Genomic DNA, 18,950 nt, shown 5'->3' with positions numbered 1-18,950 from the left:
TCGACATCAAGAAAATAATAATAAATCTATAAGATAAAAGAGAGGATTGTCCATGGAATGACTTAGCTTGATTGTCATGAGCATTCATATAGCGCAATGTCCACTAACCATGCTCAAATCGCTTTATAAGTGATCCTGAGCCAAGAGAAAGTCTTAACATATAGAACACATGTTAGGCGATATTACAATTTTTCCGGCAGAGACAAAGGTCCTTTTTTACACATGATTACGAGTAAAGCGCCTTTTCCAAGGACTCAATTATGCGCTATGGGATGAATAAAGGGAATTTTATATTATTCAAAATCTCGTCGTAAAAGCAAATTATAAAGTCGCAATTTGATGAATGCCGATATAGATAGTATCTAACGAAATCGGATTTTCTTTCTTATCTTTATTGTCAGTAATTTACTGACTCAAGTAGGCTGAATGCTCGTAAAATATTATTTTTACAAACTTCCGGTTCAGCGGGAGATGACTTTTTTCCCCTGTTATTTAAAGATATTAAACGTTGCTATGTATCCAGAGACGAGTTCGGGGATATTGTGAAAATCTTCCTCTCTATTACTTGTAATTTATTGAAATAAATTGACTTTATATAAACGGCCATTTACAGGTCTTACTTTTTCTAGGCATGTTATTCAGAAACACTTATAATATGAATACTTTAAAAACAAAAACATAAAATGTTGCGATTTGTTCATTCAAGGTCTCAGTAATAATTATTTGAGTGGATCAACTGGACTAGAGAGAAAGAAAGAAAATACTAGGCGAAAGAAGGGGGGGGGGTATTATGATAAAGACAAGAGACAAAAGACAAAAGGCAGATAAACAATACGTATTCCAAACTGCTTACACCGACAAAACGCCAATGTACGTGTTGTCCAGAAAAAAATTAGCTTCGTATATTAATGATCAATTAAAAGTACCCCCTACTAGTCAAATTATCTACCCCGAGACTTCTTTGTAAACAACAGAAAAACTATGGTTTAATAATTTTGACATTTTGAAAGTCAATTTAGTCAATCGAAAATTTCTTTGATGATTTTCTGGCCAAAGTAAAAATAAAAAAGGCGTTTTGTATCTTGTGCAACAGCAGTACAATCTTCCAATACGTACAAAAATAATTAACGGTCTGGCCACAGAGAAGTGTCAGTTGTTTTTACAAGCTCTTTGATATGACGTCAATAAGATATGATTGATGATTCACAATTTTCAAGCTCGCGAGTGAGAACAAGATGAGAGATATTTTCTTTAGTCTTAGCCACTGAGTACTTATTTACCCGTCTGATATCCCAAATTAAGTTCTCATTGTTGAAATGAAAATACTCTCAAAAACAAACCAAAATATTGCCCACGACATCAATGTTAAATCAAGCCCATAATAAATGTCCGGTGCACGTCGGTCTTAGTTGAAAAACAATATGCTATGAAATATACAAGTGGTCCGACAAAGTGGTCCAACGAAATGGTCGTACAGCTTAGAAGGTACGTTGCTTAATATTGTTTCAAAAGATCGAAAGAATGAATCCTGGTGTTAATACGTATTTTCTAAGATATATTCCCGTTGAGGGGATAACGCAATTAACTTTCAAAGACTGAACATTATTATAAAAGAAAAGAAAAGATTTTTAGTCCAGTATATAAAAATGACATGGATTGAATGCCAGGACTTTCGACAGAAGTCCTGATGTATATAAAGTGGTTAAATTCTGACTCTCTCTCTCTCTCTCTCTCTCTCTCTCTCTCTCTCTCTCTCTCTCTCCTAAAGCTCCTGAAAATCTCAAATTAAAACTTGTGTTTATAACCCAATTAAGACCTTTTAATCCCATACTAACAATTGATATTGGCAGAGTAACCTAGTTTCATTGAGCAATTCACTAAACTTCATTCCTTCTTTTAACAACATATCAATATAACCCCAACTTCATAATTTCAACACTATAATATTAAACATTCGACTTCTGGATTGCTTTGATAAAACACCAAATTGAGAGGGCGGCCCACATATTTATTGATCTCATACTTACAGGGTCTCCTTCATTTTGGCTACCATCATGGAGGCAGTGGATTCTTTCTTCTCCGGTTTTGGATTGTCTTGCGCCGCAGCTACTGCAGCTCCCTGTAAAGCTTTTTTCCACATTATTCCTGTATATTATATTATCCGTCTGAACTCTATCACCTCACAATCCTGATAGAGTCGACATCATTGTGATGAAGGTATGTAGTGGGAAATCAAATGATTATGATAACGAAAAGAGAAGTTCTTGAACAAATGAAAATTTAAAAAGCAAGATTTTGTAGACTTAAAATAAAGTTTATATTAGTTTTGAAGCTGAATAAGCTCAGTTCAATCGGAATAGTCTTTCATTGCATAAGTTGAAATAGAAAAACCTTTGAGAATGATAATATAGGTCAACCAGAGAGTGGACAGGGGATCCAAAAATCCGATGAATTTAAATTGTTAATAAACTCTATTACCACAGCTGGTATGAATATATGTAGACGGAATATTTGATGTCATCTCAAGAATCCCTCCATAAGCAGCCAACAACGGACACATTTGTCTTACTTTCATTATTTATTTACCCAACTAATCAGAACGCTGAATTTTAATTTCTTTGAAACTTTTGATTGACTGACATAAACCGAAGTGAATTTATTTGCAGGTATGATAACCTAACGCAATTATGAGCTTGTTTTGACATTGCTGTAATGGACAATATTTTGTATCGGTTTCAGGGATTTTTCACTCCAACAACGAGACCATAACAGTTTGCGTTATCAGACCTGCAAACAAATACACATCGGAATAAATCGTTGTGCAGATATTATTTAGAGGCCTGATAACCGAACGCAATTATGCCTTGGTTTAACATTGTTATAACGGACAATATTTTGCATTGGTCTTAGAGTATTTCCATTACAACAATGAGCCCAAACAACTTGGATTATCATCAGACCTGCAAATGAGTACACGTCGGATAAACTGAAAGTGGGAAAAAAGTATCCATGATTGCGCAATGATTCTTGAAAAGTCATTATAAGACCGACACACACTGCATGTGTGCCTTACAACTTTTATACTTAGCAAAGCCCCAGGTTTGAGAGTTTTTTACCAAGATGAGGTCCATTTAAATCGATAGATATTTGAAGGACGAGTTTTCTGGTCAAATTTTTAAATACACTTTTTTCCAGAGTATAACATTAATGACAGATTACTCTATCTTACGTCATACGATAACTTTCGTATTACTGAATTACGCGTGTACAAAACATATGACCAACGTATTTGTTGGTTTTTTTTTGGTCTTGCCTGGAACATAATACCAGATTACTTGATCCTTATCGTGTTTTTAAAATCCACAACAATAAATACGACACTACCAGAATACTGGCACTATTACTACATACGGAACGAGTACCGAATATCAATACGAGTTCAAAAATAATTTTATTACACCTATTTTAAGAATAACAGTCAGCAAACATTTCTCTGGAATAAATTCAGAAATTGAGTAATTATTTGATGGAACATTTAAGTAAGAGAAAATGCCATTAATAGACACACCATTTGATTGTAGTCTTGCACGACTGAATTTGTATTGAGTTGGGTCACCATAACTTGTTACGTCACTTGAATAATAAAAACAAAGGGGGTATTACGTAATTATGTCCTTTTTTTGGTTTGTTGTTGTTGTTGTTGTTGACACTTTAAATTTAACTAAAATCTACTTCTAATCTCGACTTACTGAAGATTATATTTACTCTTTTGATATTTTAATGTTTACTGACTTAAACGATGATTCTATAGAAAATTATATAGCTGGGGTTTTATTAACAATTTTTGACCAATAATATTTAATATTCGTAACCTCGGAGATGGTCCTCCCATCAGTTATTTCCCTTAGTTTGTGTCACGAACGTTTAAGTAAGATTTCAAAAAAAAAAATCTAATACCCCGTTGTTACGATTCCAATATGCAAGCGTGCATTTAATGGGTCTATAAAGGAAACTAGAAACCACTCTTTATCATTACTAAAGGAGGTGTAATAAACATGTTTATACAACGGTTTTACATCCAAATAAGGCCATTCTCTCATCTCTCATTCGTATTTAGTATGTCATTCGTCGTGTTTTGTTGACAAAGGGGAAACCCGAAACGTCCACATTATCCGTCTCCGTTAATCGAATTGAAGCGTCCATTCCATTTGACTATTGTTATATATTTCTTCGAGCTTCAAGCAGCGACATTTTCATTTGTCAAGCTAATTGAGGAATATTTAATAAACGATTCTTACACTACTGATTTTTAAAAATTTCGCTTGTGTTTCCAATCGATGTACAAGCTTGCGATTGCACGTTGGGAACAAAGTTTGAATTACAAACACAAGAGTGTGTGCAAGAAATCATTTATTCTATAACTCCATCGATTTTGATTTCAATATCTTGGAATAAACGACATTAAAATATACTTAAATGATAGAAACTTCTCTTTTATGAATCTAATTTTTAGTGAAATTTAACGCTTGACGTCACAAATTATTATTATAAACTTAAAATCATTACGCGTTACTTTAATGGGATGGGGTAGAATAATATACGATTCTTACACTCTTGCTTTTTGGAATTCCGGACGCGTTCCCTTGCACTGCACAAGCTTAAGAGTGCGCGTTGGGAACAAAGTTCAAATTCCAAAACGCAAGAGTGTAAGATATAATTTATTCTAACCATCTATCGTTTTCGATTTCATCATCTCTGAGTGAAAGACATTTTCAAAAATATTTAAATGAGACTTCTTTTGTCCTAAATCTAATTTTAGTGAAATGTAACGTTTGATAATCTGGCGTCACAATTTATTACTGTAAACTTGATATTAGTTTTCTGAGGTTATCTGATCAGAGAGATGAATAGTGTACCATGATCTCCGATGTCTGGCACAGACTTGGTACTTGAAGAAGAAGAAGAAAGTTGATATCATTACGCGTTACTATTTAGGGACTGGGGTAGAATAATGCAATTTCTTTAATTTCAAAATAAGCAAAAAATTCGTATTTCTGATCATTAAAAATGTGATTTATTATTGAGCATTTGATTCATCTTGACTTAATACCAGATTTAGGCGATGGTCATTTTTTGGCATCTCAAACAATTTGTCGCCTGTATATGGCAAGGCACTTCCATTGTTTTTTACAGACAAGATTCTGTCTAAAGGCAGTCAGATAGATGAGGGAAATTAATATAGACATCTACTAATACTGAAAAATAATACACATTTCAACGTAACCGTTAAAGTAAATTCAGCATTGTTTTAAACCTATCTGATATTTTTCTTTCACATCTTTGGTTGTTGCATTAGGGAGACATTTTAGGCAATAGGTATTTGAATTGCAATTGGATTCAGTAGTCTGATGTCACGCGCCCGGCAACGGCGGCCATCTTGGTTCTAAACAAAGAAAATCATTACTTTTTATTCTTCATGCTGGCTAGAACTTTTCATTCCCTTTTCATATGCCTTGTGATCAGAATGTGTAAAAGTCAAACATGATCAAATTGATGGGTTTTTTTTTCCTCTGGATACGCGTTTAAGCTCGTCGGAGAAATATTTCATACGGCGTCCGCCATTGTTCCGATAGTTTAGAGCCAGTGTTACTAAGTTACCATACGTCATTAGGAAGGAAGTGACGCTACGACTGTTGAAGACTATTAGTTCATTTTCTTTCCTATCCAAAACATTCACTTTCCCTCCTCTTGTTCTGTCCTAATCTAACTCAGTCGGTGAGTATTTCTCTTTATATTTTCCTCAGTTTTTTCCCCTTTGCGCGGCTATCTATATTCCAAATGCAGAGCTGGAAACTTGAACAATCAATTGATTATTTAAAGATATTCGTTAAACTTTCCTCAGTCACAATTCACAAAGTCGATGAAATCAAATATAATATGGGATAATAGCACATACCATCCTCGAACACAACATCAAAACACTTGTTTTCAGAAGTTGTTTGAATCGATCAAGTGTTCACAACAAAACTGTTAAGTTAGTAACTATAAACAGGTGAGACTCTAAGAATTCATCTTCACAACGTTAACCGTACATTTCTGATTTACTACAGAGGTCCTTTGTCACGCACAAAAACGCCGTTATAAATCACACAATACACTATTCACCTCTCAAGAGTGTCAGGAAGTAATTATGAGCTTTTCCGAAGGGCAACTGAACTCGACTTGGTTCTTTTAACAACAAACCCTAGAACCTCATGCCAAGTTTAACAACACCCAATTACAAACAACACAACAACATGTACGTATATGATTGTTATTATTAATCATGAAATATACGTTGCTTTTCAAACCCGGATGCGCTTGATTGACCGCGCAAGCGCAGCTTGGTGCAAAGAAGGATTTGAGACACCATTGAGTGTCAAATCCGCGGAACAGTCTTAATTCCTATTACCGGGCTTAACAAAAAGTAATAATGACCCTTCATTGTGTTTTGGGGCTTACTTCAAAAGGCCACATTTCGAAACTAAGACGATTTCTAGAGGATTAGACAAAGTCAAGCAACCCCGAGAAAAAAAATAATTTGAAAAGGTGTAGATAGTTGCTAAATATGAAATTTTGAAAACAAGATTTGTGCGCCATCAAGTAGTCATTCGGTCCTTCAGAGTCGTTAGGCCCATGGAGCGGGAATTTATCCCAGTGAAACGGACAATCGCAATTGCTTGCTACCCTTGGATAGGACGCTATTTCATCGCAAAGTACTTTCTTCCGAATCTAATAGACCCAGCTACCCAATCACTGCTGGGTGGACAAACGGATTTGAAAAAAAAAATCCTGACTTCACTCGGGATCGATCTCGGTCCCTTTGCGTGTGAAGTGAGTGCTCTACCAACTGAGCTATCGGGACCCCAGTCAAGGCTATCATGAAAAAAAATGTTTGCTATCTTTTGGTTAATGGAATTGTTAAAAATCGGAATCAAAACAAATCTTTTTATGTTTTTGTTTTAATCTTCTATTTGACACCACTCCTAGATTCCAGATGTAGGAGATAATTCATCGTAATACTGGTTTGCCAATTAATGATACGGACATCATCGCCACTGAATACCATAGCCATCGTAAAGTTATAGGCTGAGACTGACCAAAAAATTACGTCAAAATGCTGTCTTTTGCCACAAAAGAAAACAAATCGTGAATGTATTCAATAGTTCAACCGATGGGTCATTTGTTTCCATGAGCACTTCTAACGACAACTCACTAGGCGGTGCAAAAACCAAATAATGACGTCAAGATGCCAGCCTTTTTGGGTTTCAATGTCAGGCTATAACTTAACGATGGCTACGATACAACACGGCAAATGTCGAGGAGACGAAGACAATATCTATGTCAAACTTATCGCGCCAAAAATATATGATGTAAAGTGAAACATAAAAGCTTGTAAGAAACATCATAAAAAGACTTTAGGATTTAAATAAAGCATTATCCACTGGACGTGCTCAAAGCGCTTTACAAAGGTCACCAACCAACAGCTACACTTAACATTTAGGGCGTAACATGACGTCTATCAGGCCATATTACATTTTATGTTGACATAGACAGCGCTAATAATGGCCATGTAATCATTTTACATCTTATTATGGTGAGAGAATCTGAGTAAAGATGATTTTCAAAGGACTTAACTACGCGCACTCAAATCGGGAATTAAACCCAGGACCTTCTTCTTATCCGAAGGCGAGTGCCATACCACTAGATCACATAGCCGGGCAAAAGACAGAGAAATGCAAGAACTAAAAAATCATCTCAAAACTTTAGCCAGCAACTTAGTTTAACTCAATTTGATAACGGATCTTACTCAACAGGTCCTGGCTTTGGATTTTGAACCTCTTATCAAGAGGAAGCGGTCGAGAAACACAGGCTGAAAGATCTCCAGGCACATGTCCAGGAAAGGGCCCTTACATAAAGGCAATTGGAATGACTAGCCCAGAATAGAAAATAATGTGAGCTTTTATATAGCGCAATATCCATTGAACGTGCTCAAAGCGTTTTACAAAGGGTCCCTGACCAACAGTAAAACGTAACAAAAAGGTCGAGACATGACGTATGTTAGGCGATAATACAATATTTCCGACAGAGACAACGCTGTTAACGGCAGAGGTACTCATTTTACACATGAGTACGGTGAGAGAATGTAAGTAAAGAGTCTTTTCCAAGGACTCAACTATGCGCCGAGCGAGGCTCGAACCCAGGACCTTCCGATCCGAATGCGAGTGTCATACCACAAGACCACATAGCCATCTCATAGAAGGAGATGAAATCATCATTTTACCATCAAGAGCCTAAGTAATTTGCATTTTAACGATATATTATGACATTTTTCACGGATTATTCAGTAAACTGCTGGGGTCTACCAGTTAACTGCCGTACTCTATCTAGAAAATACGTATGTAAAAATTTGGCCAGAAAACTCGTCCTTTTAAATTAAATATCGATCGATATAAATGTCCCTCATCTTGGAAAAACCTCTCAGACCTGTCTGATTCACGTTGTAGAATGGAGAGATAAAGGGAGGAAATGTGACTCATAAATAAGGCAATAACACAAAACGAACGACGTTTCGGCTTTGGACTCATTTAGGCACCTCTAGTTTTTGGTTTCACGTTATAGAAACTGGGATAAACTCCGGCTCCATAGGGCCTAATGGCCCTGAAAGACTATTTTGTTTCGGTTAAAGTTGATATGAATTTGAATCACCCCATAGGTATTGCGGCTATGTGGTCTAGTGGTATGACACTCGCTTTCGGATCAGAAGGTCCTGAGTTCGAGCCTCGCTCGGCGCATAGTTGGAGTAAAATGAGTGCCTGGCGGTTAACAGCGTTGTCTCTGTCGAAGAAAAAATATAATATCGCCTAACAGGCGTCATTTCTTGTTCTATATGTTACATGCTGTTGTTGATCAGGAACCCATTGTAAAGCGCTTTGAGTACGTTTAGTGGATATTGCGCTATATAAAAATCTTTTACATGAACACAATGTCACTAATGAAGCTTTGGTACATTGTACAATATTATCTACGACTCACGTAACTTCAAAGGAAACCAACGGTCAGATGAAAAGGTAATCCGGTAAACGGTTTTTTGTTTGAGGCACGGCCAACTTTTTCATTAACTAAAGAGTGATCGGAATGTATTTCCGATAAAATCCCAAGTCCTATGAAGCCGGAATTTATCCCGGGTTTTATAGCTGTTATAACCGTTTGTTAAAAATTATTCTTTCTCACTGTATCCGAAAATTTGAAGAAAAAGAAATTCATTCCAAACTGTCCTCTCTCTCTCTCTCTCTCTCTCTCTCTCTCTCTCTCTCTCTCTCTCTCTCTCTCTCTCTCTCTCTCTTCTTTCTTTTTTCTCTCCCTCTCTCTCTCTCTCTCTCAATCTCTCTTTCTCTATCTATCTATCTATCTATCTATCTATCTATCTATCTATCTATCTATCTATCTATCTATCTATCTATCTATCTATCTATCTATCTATCTATCTAACTATCTCTTTCTCTCTCTTTTCTCTCTCTCTCTCTCTCTCTCTCTCTCTCTCTCTCCACACACCCACACACACACACACAAGAGACATTGAGTAGCATTTAGATTCAGATACAATCAACAAGCTTTCTAGAAAGTAAAATTATAGCAGCAACAACAACAGCAACAATAACAACTATAACAACAACAACATCAGCAATAATAATAATAACAACAGCAACAACAATAATAACAACAACAACAACATTTATAACAACAACAACAATGGCAATAAAAGCTATATCAACGGCAACAACAACAACAACAACAACAACAACAACAAAAAGCAAAGCACATTGAAAATGAATGAGTTATGAATAAAAACAATCAATACATTGTAGATTTAAGAGGGCTCTGATCTCGATGAAATAACATTATAATTGTCTATTGACTATTTTCGACCGTTTCACTACACGGAACCGAGTAATTATTCTAAATATATCATTTCAACTTCAACTTCAGTCATACACGTCTTAACTTCGTGCAGCCGAATATAATCACGACTGTAAGCGTGACGAGGACAGATGGACATGCCTTAACCTTCATTATGATAGTATCTATAATTTTCCCTTGGAATTCAATTTGACCATTGATGCTTCTTATATTTTCAGGCAAAGTAGTTCACCACGAAGGTTCATATCTGTGCGGCTATCTGGTCTTGTGGTATGACACTCGCTTTCGGATCGGAAGGTCCTGGGTTCGAGCCTCGCTCGGCGCATAGTTGAATCCTTGGAAAAGGCTCTTTACTCACATTCTCTCACCGTAATCAGGTGTAAAATGGGTAACTGACGATAACAGAGTTGTCTCTATCCGAAAAAAAATTGTAATATCGCTTAATAGGCGTCATGTCCCGTCCTACATGTTAATTGTTGTTGTTGGTCAGGGACCTCTTGAAAAGCGCTTTGAGCACGTTTAGTGGATATTGCGCTATAATATAAAAGCTCAATAAAAAGCCCAAAGCTCAAAATATTTACCAGAGAAATCCAGCGTTGTGAAGTGTTGAAAAAGCATTTACGGAAAACTTTGATAATTGTATTCCTACATTCATGACAACCAATATTCAAACGTCAGTTTTGTCATGATATTTTTAAATAGATAAAATAATTCATACCTTAATTTGGACACAATTAACGCTTTCTTGGCAACGTGGACAATGTCCTTGACGTGCTTCCATTGAGACAGCCGGTTAGAAGCAGGTTGAGAAACATCCGAATTCGGCAGTTGCTGAGTGGGAGATCGACGAAGGCTAAATCTATCCTTTGAAGAAGACCGTATAACTCTTGGAATCTCCGATTTGTTAAAAGTAGCATTCACGTCAGTCTTATCCATTGTTTAAAATGGTTTCATATAATTTAACATCGTTACAATGAACTTAATGTGACGTTACACCTTTTGTATATGTTATTTCAAATAAAATAAAGGTTTATATTTTACTGTATTGAATCCACAATATTGATTAATGGATGATTTTGACCACCGATACACAAACACCTACATTTATAACATTAGATAACCTCGCTTGTACTCATTATTTCATGGTCTGGACAATTCTAGCGGGAATTGAAATAATCCGTAAGAGCCAGATTATAATGTGATTACAACAAAAACCTTAATGTTTGCCACGTGAATAAATTGCAGGTTAACCAGTTAAGTGCCATACTTTAGAAAGACACAGATTTTTAAAGAATATGCCAGAAAACAAACTCGTCCTTCAATTATCGATCGATTTAAGTGACCCTCATCTTGGCAAAATCTCTCAAACCGGAGACTTCGCAATCGATATTCGAAGGACGAGTTTTCTGGCCATTTTTTTAAATGTGTGTCTTTTCAGATCGAATTTTCACTGCTTAAATAAGTTGCGTTATTCTTAAGAAAATTACATAATAATTTCGCTGAAACATGGCAAGTCATGTAAATGAACAAAAAGGTTAATCTCAAGAGCATACCTTTGAATATACGTATACAATTCTTAGAAGGTAGTAAAGTGTTTGTTTATTGCATAATAAAGTAATTCAATTTCTCTCAAGAAATATGCTCTAGCAATCTTTACCATAAAGGGTGTCTAAAATTAGCGTATCTGTTCAAGGACATAAATCAAATTTATTATTAGGGAATAAAATATAAATATTGCAATGGCCACGAATAGCCATGTGTTGAACGCCTATGGAGATGAGACAAACAAACGTTTCTGTTTAACTATATGTACATACTACCCACTTGACCTCCTTATATTATTACTTACCATTAAAATGAAACTATCTTAAAGCTAAAAATATACCAAGAGTTGAGTCAGTGCCTATTTTATGATTCTTAATATCTTCAATGCTAGTCGAGGCGAATTTAATACAAGGATTACTTATACGTGACTTTGGGGGAAATAATTTAACGGCAGATTATTGGCGATTTTAGACTCAAGAGATATTAACACGTTTTTAGACAATGTATAGAATGAAGTTGACGCGGGTCTTTGTTATTGTTTTTGCCATCCGTGTTTATGAGTAACTCTCACTAAACTGTATTAACCAGAATATAAACGTTTAAGGTTACACCTTGTTTTGTGTCAGCCACACTATCTATAAATGTTTCCTCGAGAAGCAGAGCGTTTAGGATATCTCTTAATGAACCGCTATTTGTTTTTGATTTCGTGATTTTGTAACGTTTAAACACTTTAGCTCAGAAAAAGAAGGAAATAAGAATAAGGGTCTGCTCTAAGTGCACAAAAAAAAAATATTAGAAAACAGGACCTATTCAAACAGAGAACGGATTTGATCCAAAACTAATCTAATTGTTTGTCAAACTTAAGATCACCACACTATAGTTTCATATACCAGACGCTGGCACATGATCTCACCAAGGGATGGTTACAAAATATCCATAGGAGAGCAATTTTCCTGAATATCTCAGCCGTCCCTTTATCTTCAGCAAAAAAGGTAAAATCCATCTTATTGTTCTCTCCCAACAAAAATCGAAGGTAGGGCTCGGAAAAACCAATACGGTCTCATTCCAGAATATAAACAAAATGTAATTTTAAAAGAACAATACATACTTGAGATACTTGAAATATATAGCGTCCACCCGCCCCAATAAACAAACAAACATATTTCGGCACAGGGATCAAAGGTTACTACACCCTAAGACAAATCTACCCACTGCTGTTGTAAAACGAAAGCAAGGAATACCAAACATATTTATTTCTGACACAATCAGGGAAAATGCACGACACTGTCTATACTTATAATATATTGTAATGAATTGAATAACGCTGAAAGGCATGAAATATCCTCCATTTGAAATCAAACACACGTTGCATCTACATATGTAGGCCTACATATCATACAACTGAATTCAGTCAAGTATTCCAACCTAAAAAAAAAACAAACTGCCACACTCTGACAAAAGACGATATGTTTATTTTGAACAGAAAACATTCGTCTCAAATATAATTGATCAAACGAGATAACAGCTAACTTGTCTACATTGTAAAAGAAAAATAAATCTCAATACGAAACCGTATGTAGATAAATAGTTTCTCAAGTATGATAATTTTTGCCAATTTGGACAAGTTGTTGCTAATTGAAGTAAAAGTTTCCTGGCCAGAATGAAAAAGAAATGTTTTGTGAAATTTCTACAATACAGCAGCCTACATAGAGATCAGTATCAAAGATCTAAGAGGATTTTGATGCAATCTTAAAGGCTCCATACACGCACGGTTTTGATAGGCGTCCGAACCACGATCAGGCAAACCGGGGTGAAAACGCAATGTGTGTGGCCAAATACCTGGCCGATAAACCTAGGGACGGTCGATCGCCCGCACAGCCCGCTTTGCTTAATATTTTTCGAGGCGATCGGCGATCGGGGGCGTGGCAGTATAAAAAATTGGACAATTTTTTTCGGATTTTCGCTGTTTTGACGTCAGATTCGTGATCAGCGTCGAATTTACAATAGGTTTGATACCAAGAACTATGTTTTTACTCCAAAAATTGATGAAATTAGAAATAAATTTTAATTAATATTGAGGCTATGTGGCCGACAGAAAAGTGCCCCTCCCTGTTTTGTGATGGATCAAGTGGTATGACTCTCGCTTTCGGATCGGAAGGTTCAGGTTTCGAGACCCGCTCTGAGTGGCGCAGAGTTGAGTCCTTGGAAAAGGCTCTTTACTCACATTCTCTCACCGTACTCAGGTGTAAAATGAGAACATGGCCGTTCGTTGTCTTTGTTGGGAAAAAATGTCACATCGCCTGACAGGCGTCATGTCTCGTCTTTCAAGTCTAATATTGCTGTTGCCTTGGGACCCCTTGTAAAGCGCTTTGAGCACGTGGATATTGCGCCAAATAAATGCTGTGTTATTATTTTTTTTTAATAATATTTTTATAAATGTTGCGCCAGGAAGAGGTAGATGGCAAAAGTTTCGTTCTTGTTCATCGTAAAACTTATAAAGGATTTCATACAAAATAAAAAATAGTTTTCATAATTTTCAATGTAATGATATAATAATATGCCAGTTCTTTTTTTTTTTTTTTTTCCTCCTCACCCGTTGACGCGACATGACGGTCGACCTTGACACAGACATTTGGGATTGGCAGATGCCAAAAAGCCTTGGAATGGGTGGGCATTGTAACCTTGAATTATAATCTACAAACAACGCCCCCCCCCCCCCCAAAAAAAAAAAAGGAAAAGAAAAGAGCTGTGTGCGTGTGTGTGGTGGTGGTGGTGGTGGGGGGGGGGGGGGGGTGGGGGTGCGAATGCGAGTAGTCCCGAGGAGTACCCGTTTAACCTGCCACGGGAACACTGTCGATTTGTTTTATAAATAATAATAATAATAATAATAATAATAATAATAATAATAATAATAATAATAATAATAATAATGATAATAATAATAATAATAATAATAATAGTAATAATAATAATAATAATAATAATGATAATAATAATAATAATAATAATAATAATAATAATAATAATAATAATAATAATAATAATAATAATAATAATAATAATAATAATAATAATAATAATAATAATAATAATAATAATAATAATGACGATAAATAAAAAATCTTTATTGTCCACAAAATGGAAAAATTTCCGTGGTCTACGTTGCTTTTAAACTTAAATCGGATTGCAAATGTATTGATGTTATGCGTATTGGAAAAATACTCACGACATCTCCATCGGGGTATAACATATTAACACACAAAACTGCAAACGCGAACGTTCATTGTCTGATTGATATAACTTAGTGATAAGTTAATTATAAAATGCTGTCTAAAAGCAATAACAACGGGTTGACTAACGTCAAATTCATTCCTTCTATTGATGCTCTGTGTTAAATTAAAATACTCACAAAGTCCGCCAGCCATAAATATCACTCCAGCCCAAAGATCTACATGGAACCTTGAACGTTATAGTCTGATATATTTTAATGAGAACTAATCATAAAAATGGGTGTCAAAAAACAATAACAATGAGATGAGTGACGTCAATTTGGTTCCTTCTATAAATATCCAAGAACTTTAATCACTCCATCCGCTCTCTCCTCCTTCAATACATATGAATCTATTCTCTCATCACTTTTTTGTGCGGCTATGCATGTGATCTTGTGAATAGACACTCGCCTTTGGATCGGACGGTACTGGATTCGAGTCCCGCTCTGAGTGGCGCATAATTGAGTCCTTGGAAAAGGCTCTTTACTCGCATTCTCTCACCTTGTTCACTGTTAAAATGAGTACCTCGCTGTTTACAGCGTCGTCTCTGTCGGGAAACAATTGCAATATCGCTTAACAGTCATGTCTCGTCTAACATGTTTTTATGTTGGCCCCCCATAGACGCCGACATCCGCTGGTAGCGGGACGGATGACCTATCGCTTTGACCCCATCCCTGCGTTTATCGCAGATGATTTTTGCCCACATACGGGGAGATATTTTTTTTAGGCGATCGGCGATCGGGGGCGTGGCAGTATAAAAAAGTGGACAATTTTTTTCGGATTTTCGCTGTTTTCACGTCGGATTCGTGATCAGCGTCAAATTTACAATAGGTTTGATACTAAGAACTGTGTGTTTACTCGAAAAATTGGTGAAATTAGAAATAAATTTTAATTAATAGTGAGGCTATGTGGCCGACAGAACCGATCTCAGTTACTGTCTGTTATTCTATCTTTCGTCTTGCCACAATAGTGATTACTTCTCACTAAATTATATCAATTAGACTGTTGAAGGAACGAAATTGACATCATTCCACTCTTTGTTATTGTATTAAGGCAGTCATTTTGGTAATTAGTTCTCACTAAATTATATCAATCAGACTTTTAACGTTCAAGGTTACTCGTAGTTTTGTATGACGGTACGTTATTTCCAACTGGTGGATGTTGCGAGCATTTTACCTAAACTCATAGCATCAATAACCGTCCAAGATATTCGCATCATATGTAGCAATAGCTATAATAATCTAACATGTCGAGAGAGAGAGAGAGAGAGAGAGAGAGAGAGAGAGAGAGAGAGAGAGAGAGAGAGAAAGAGAGAGGGAGAGAGAGAAAGAGAAAGAGAGAAAAATTTACTTGCGCTATATATACCGCTATATTCAATAAAGGTGCTCAAATCACTTTATAAGGGTCTTTGGCCAACATAAAAACATGTTAGACGAGACATGACTGTTAAGCGATATTGCAATTGTTTCCCGACAAAGACGACGCTGTAAACAGCGAGGTACTCATTTTAACAGTGAACAAGGTGAGAGAATGCGAGTAAAGAGCCTTTTCCAAGGACTCAATTATGCGCCACTCAGAGCGGGACTCGAATCCAGTACCGTCCGATCCAAAGGCGAGTGTCATTTCACAAGATCACATGCATAGCCGCACAAAAAAAGTGATGAGAGAATAGATTCATATGTATTGAAGGAGGAGAGAGCGGATGGAGTGAGTAAAGTTCTTGGATATTTATAGAAGGAACCAAATTGACGTCACTCATCTCATTGTTATTGTTTTTTGACACCCATTTTTATGATTAGTTCTCATTAAAATATATCAGACTATAACGTTCAAGGTTCCATGTAGATCTTTGGGCTGGAGTGATATATATGGCTGGCGGACTTTGTGAGTATTTTAATTTAACACAGAGCATCAATAGAAGGAATGAATTTGACGTTAGTCAACCCGTTGTTATTGCTTTTAGACAGCATTTTATAATTAACTTATCACTAAGTTATATCAATCAGACAATGAACGTTCGCGTTTGCAGTTTTGTGTGTTAATATGTTATACCCCGATGGAGATGTCGTGAGTATTTTTCCAATACGCATAACATCAATACATTTGCAATCCGATTTAAGTTTAAAAGCAACGTAGACCACGGAAATTTTTCCATTTTGTGGACAATAAAGATTTTTTATTTATCGTCATTATTATTATTATTATTATTATTATTATTATTATTATTATTATATTATTATTATTATTATTATTTATTATTATTTTTATTATTATTATTATTATTATTATTATTATTATTATTATTATTATTATTATTATTATTATTATTATTATTATATATTATTTATTATTATTATTATTATTATTATTATTATTATTTATTATTATTATTATTATTATTATTATTATTTTATTATTATTATTATTATTATTTATTATTATTATTATATTATTATTATTATTATTATTATTATTATTATAAAACAAATCGACAGTGTTCCCGTGGCAGGTTAAACGGGTACTCCTCGGGACTACTCGCATTCGCACCCACCCCCACCCCCCCCCCCCACCACCACCACCACCACCACCAACACACGCACACAGCTCTTTTCTTTTCCTTTTTTTTTTTTTTTTTGGGGGGGGGGGGGGGGGGGGCGTTGTTTGTAGATTATAATTCAAGGTTACAATGCCCACCCCATTCCAAGGCTTTTTGGCATCTGCCAATCCCAAATGTCTGTGTCAAGGTCGACCGTCATGTCGCGTCAACGGGTGAGGAGGAAAAAAAAAAAAAAAAGAACTGGCATATTATTATATCATTACATTGAAAATTATGAAAACTATTTTTTATTTTGTATGAAATCCTTTATAAGTTTTACGATGAACAAGAACGAAACTTTTGCCATCTACCTCTTCCTGGCGCAACATTTATAAAAATATTATTAAAAAAAAATAATAACACAGCATTTATTTGGCGCAATATCCACGTGCTCAAAGCGCTTTACAAGGGGTCCCAAGGCAACAGCAATATTAGACTTGAAAGACGAGACATGACGCCTGTCAGGCGATGTGACATTTTTTCCCAACAAAGACAACGAACGGCCATGTTCTCATTTTACACCTGAGTACGGTGAGAGAATGTGAGTAAAGAGCCTTTTCCAAGGACTCAACTCTGCGCCACTCAGAGCGGGTCTCGAAACCTGAACCTTCCGATCCGAAAGCGAGAGTCATACCACTTGATCCATCACAAAACAGGGAGGGGCACTTTTCTGTCGGCCACATAGCCTCAATATTAATTAAAATTTATTTCTAATTTCATCAATTTTTGGAGTAAAAACATAGTTCTTGGTATCAAACCTATTGTAAATTCGACGCTGATCACGAATCTGACGTCAAAACAGCGAAAATCCGAAAAAAAATTGTCCAATTTTTTATACTGCCACGCCCCCGATCGCCGATCGCCTCGAAAAATATTAAGCAAAGCGGGCTGTGCGGGCGATCGACCGTACCTAGGTTTATCGGCCAGGTATTTGGCCACACACATTGCGTTTTCACCCCGGTTTGCCTGATCGTGGTTCGGACGCCTATCAAAACCGTGCGTGTATGGAAAGACTAGAGGTCCTGACTGATGAAGAAAACGGGTAGTCCGATGGAGCTGGGGTTTATCCCTGTTCCCATAGCATGAAACGTACAATTGCAATTGCTTGCTATCCTTTGGATTGGATGCCAGATTATCCCAATGTACTTTCCGCCAGGTCTCACAGACCCAGCTACCGAATCAGGGTTAGATAGAAGTCTCGTATTCACCTTTTGCGTGGGAAGCTATCGGGAACCCCCCCCCCCACACACACACACACACACTGCACAAAGGAACCAGTGTTAATCCCGGTTTCAGTCGAAATTTGTCAGACTCCTCTGTCTCTCTCTCCAGCCAGCAGTATTGGAGCAGCTGGCTTTTTAACTGACGGAAAGTATTTGGAATATACTAACGTCTTATCCAAAGGTTAGCAAACACTTGCTAACGTCCGCTTAACACTACAAAAAAATTGGTATGAACTCCGGCTTCATGGGCCCGCAAGTCTGAAAACCTTCTTGGACTCGGACCCCAAAACTTATTCTAACTTTCTCACGACTTACACGGTTCCGAATTCTCTCTAATCTAGAAGATTAATATGCTGG

General features: G+C 36.2%; 1 protein-coding gene across 18 annotated transcripts in view; it reads right to left on the bottom strand.

Moving 5' to 3' along the window:
* LOC144967993 (androglobin-like) overlaps positions 1-18,950 on the bottom strand; it is a 141,479-nt gene that overhangs the window by 90,248 nt on the left and 32,281 nt on the right. For 10 of the 18 annotated variants that reach the window (XM_078905850.1, XM_078905855.1, XM_078905845.1 and 7 more), the window contains exon 1: positions 10,679-10,911. The exons of 3 other annotated variants lie outside the window; for them this stretch is intronic. In XM_078905850.1, coding sequence (XP_078761976.1) covers positions 10,679-10,896 — 218 coding nt within the window. In that variant the 5' untranslated portion in view covers positions 10,897-10,911. Of the gene's footprint in view, positions 1-2,027; positions 2,392-5,956; positions 6,073-6,165; positions 6,291-10,678; positions 10,912-18,950 lie in introns of those variants that run through there. 5 more of the 18 variants (XM_078905870.1, XM_078905879.1, XM_078905877.1 and 2 more) reach the window with 4 other exon arrangements.

This window comes from Berghia stephanieae, chromosome 3, assembly GCF_034508935.2.
Source record: "Berghia stephanieae isolate SIO BIC M18660-M18661 chromosome 3, UCSD_Bste_1.3, whole genome shotgun sequence".
In the NCBI taxonomy this organism is placed as follows: Eukaryota; Metazoa; Mollusca; class Gastropoda; order Nudibranchia; family Aeolidiidae; genus Berghia; species Berghia stephanieae.
Note: the sequence above shows the minus strand (reverse complement) of the source record. Positions and strands in the feature narration are given on the sequence as shown.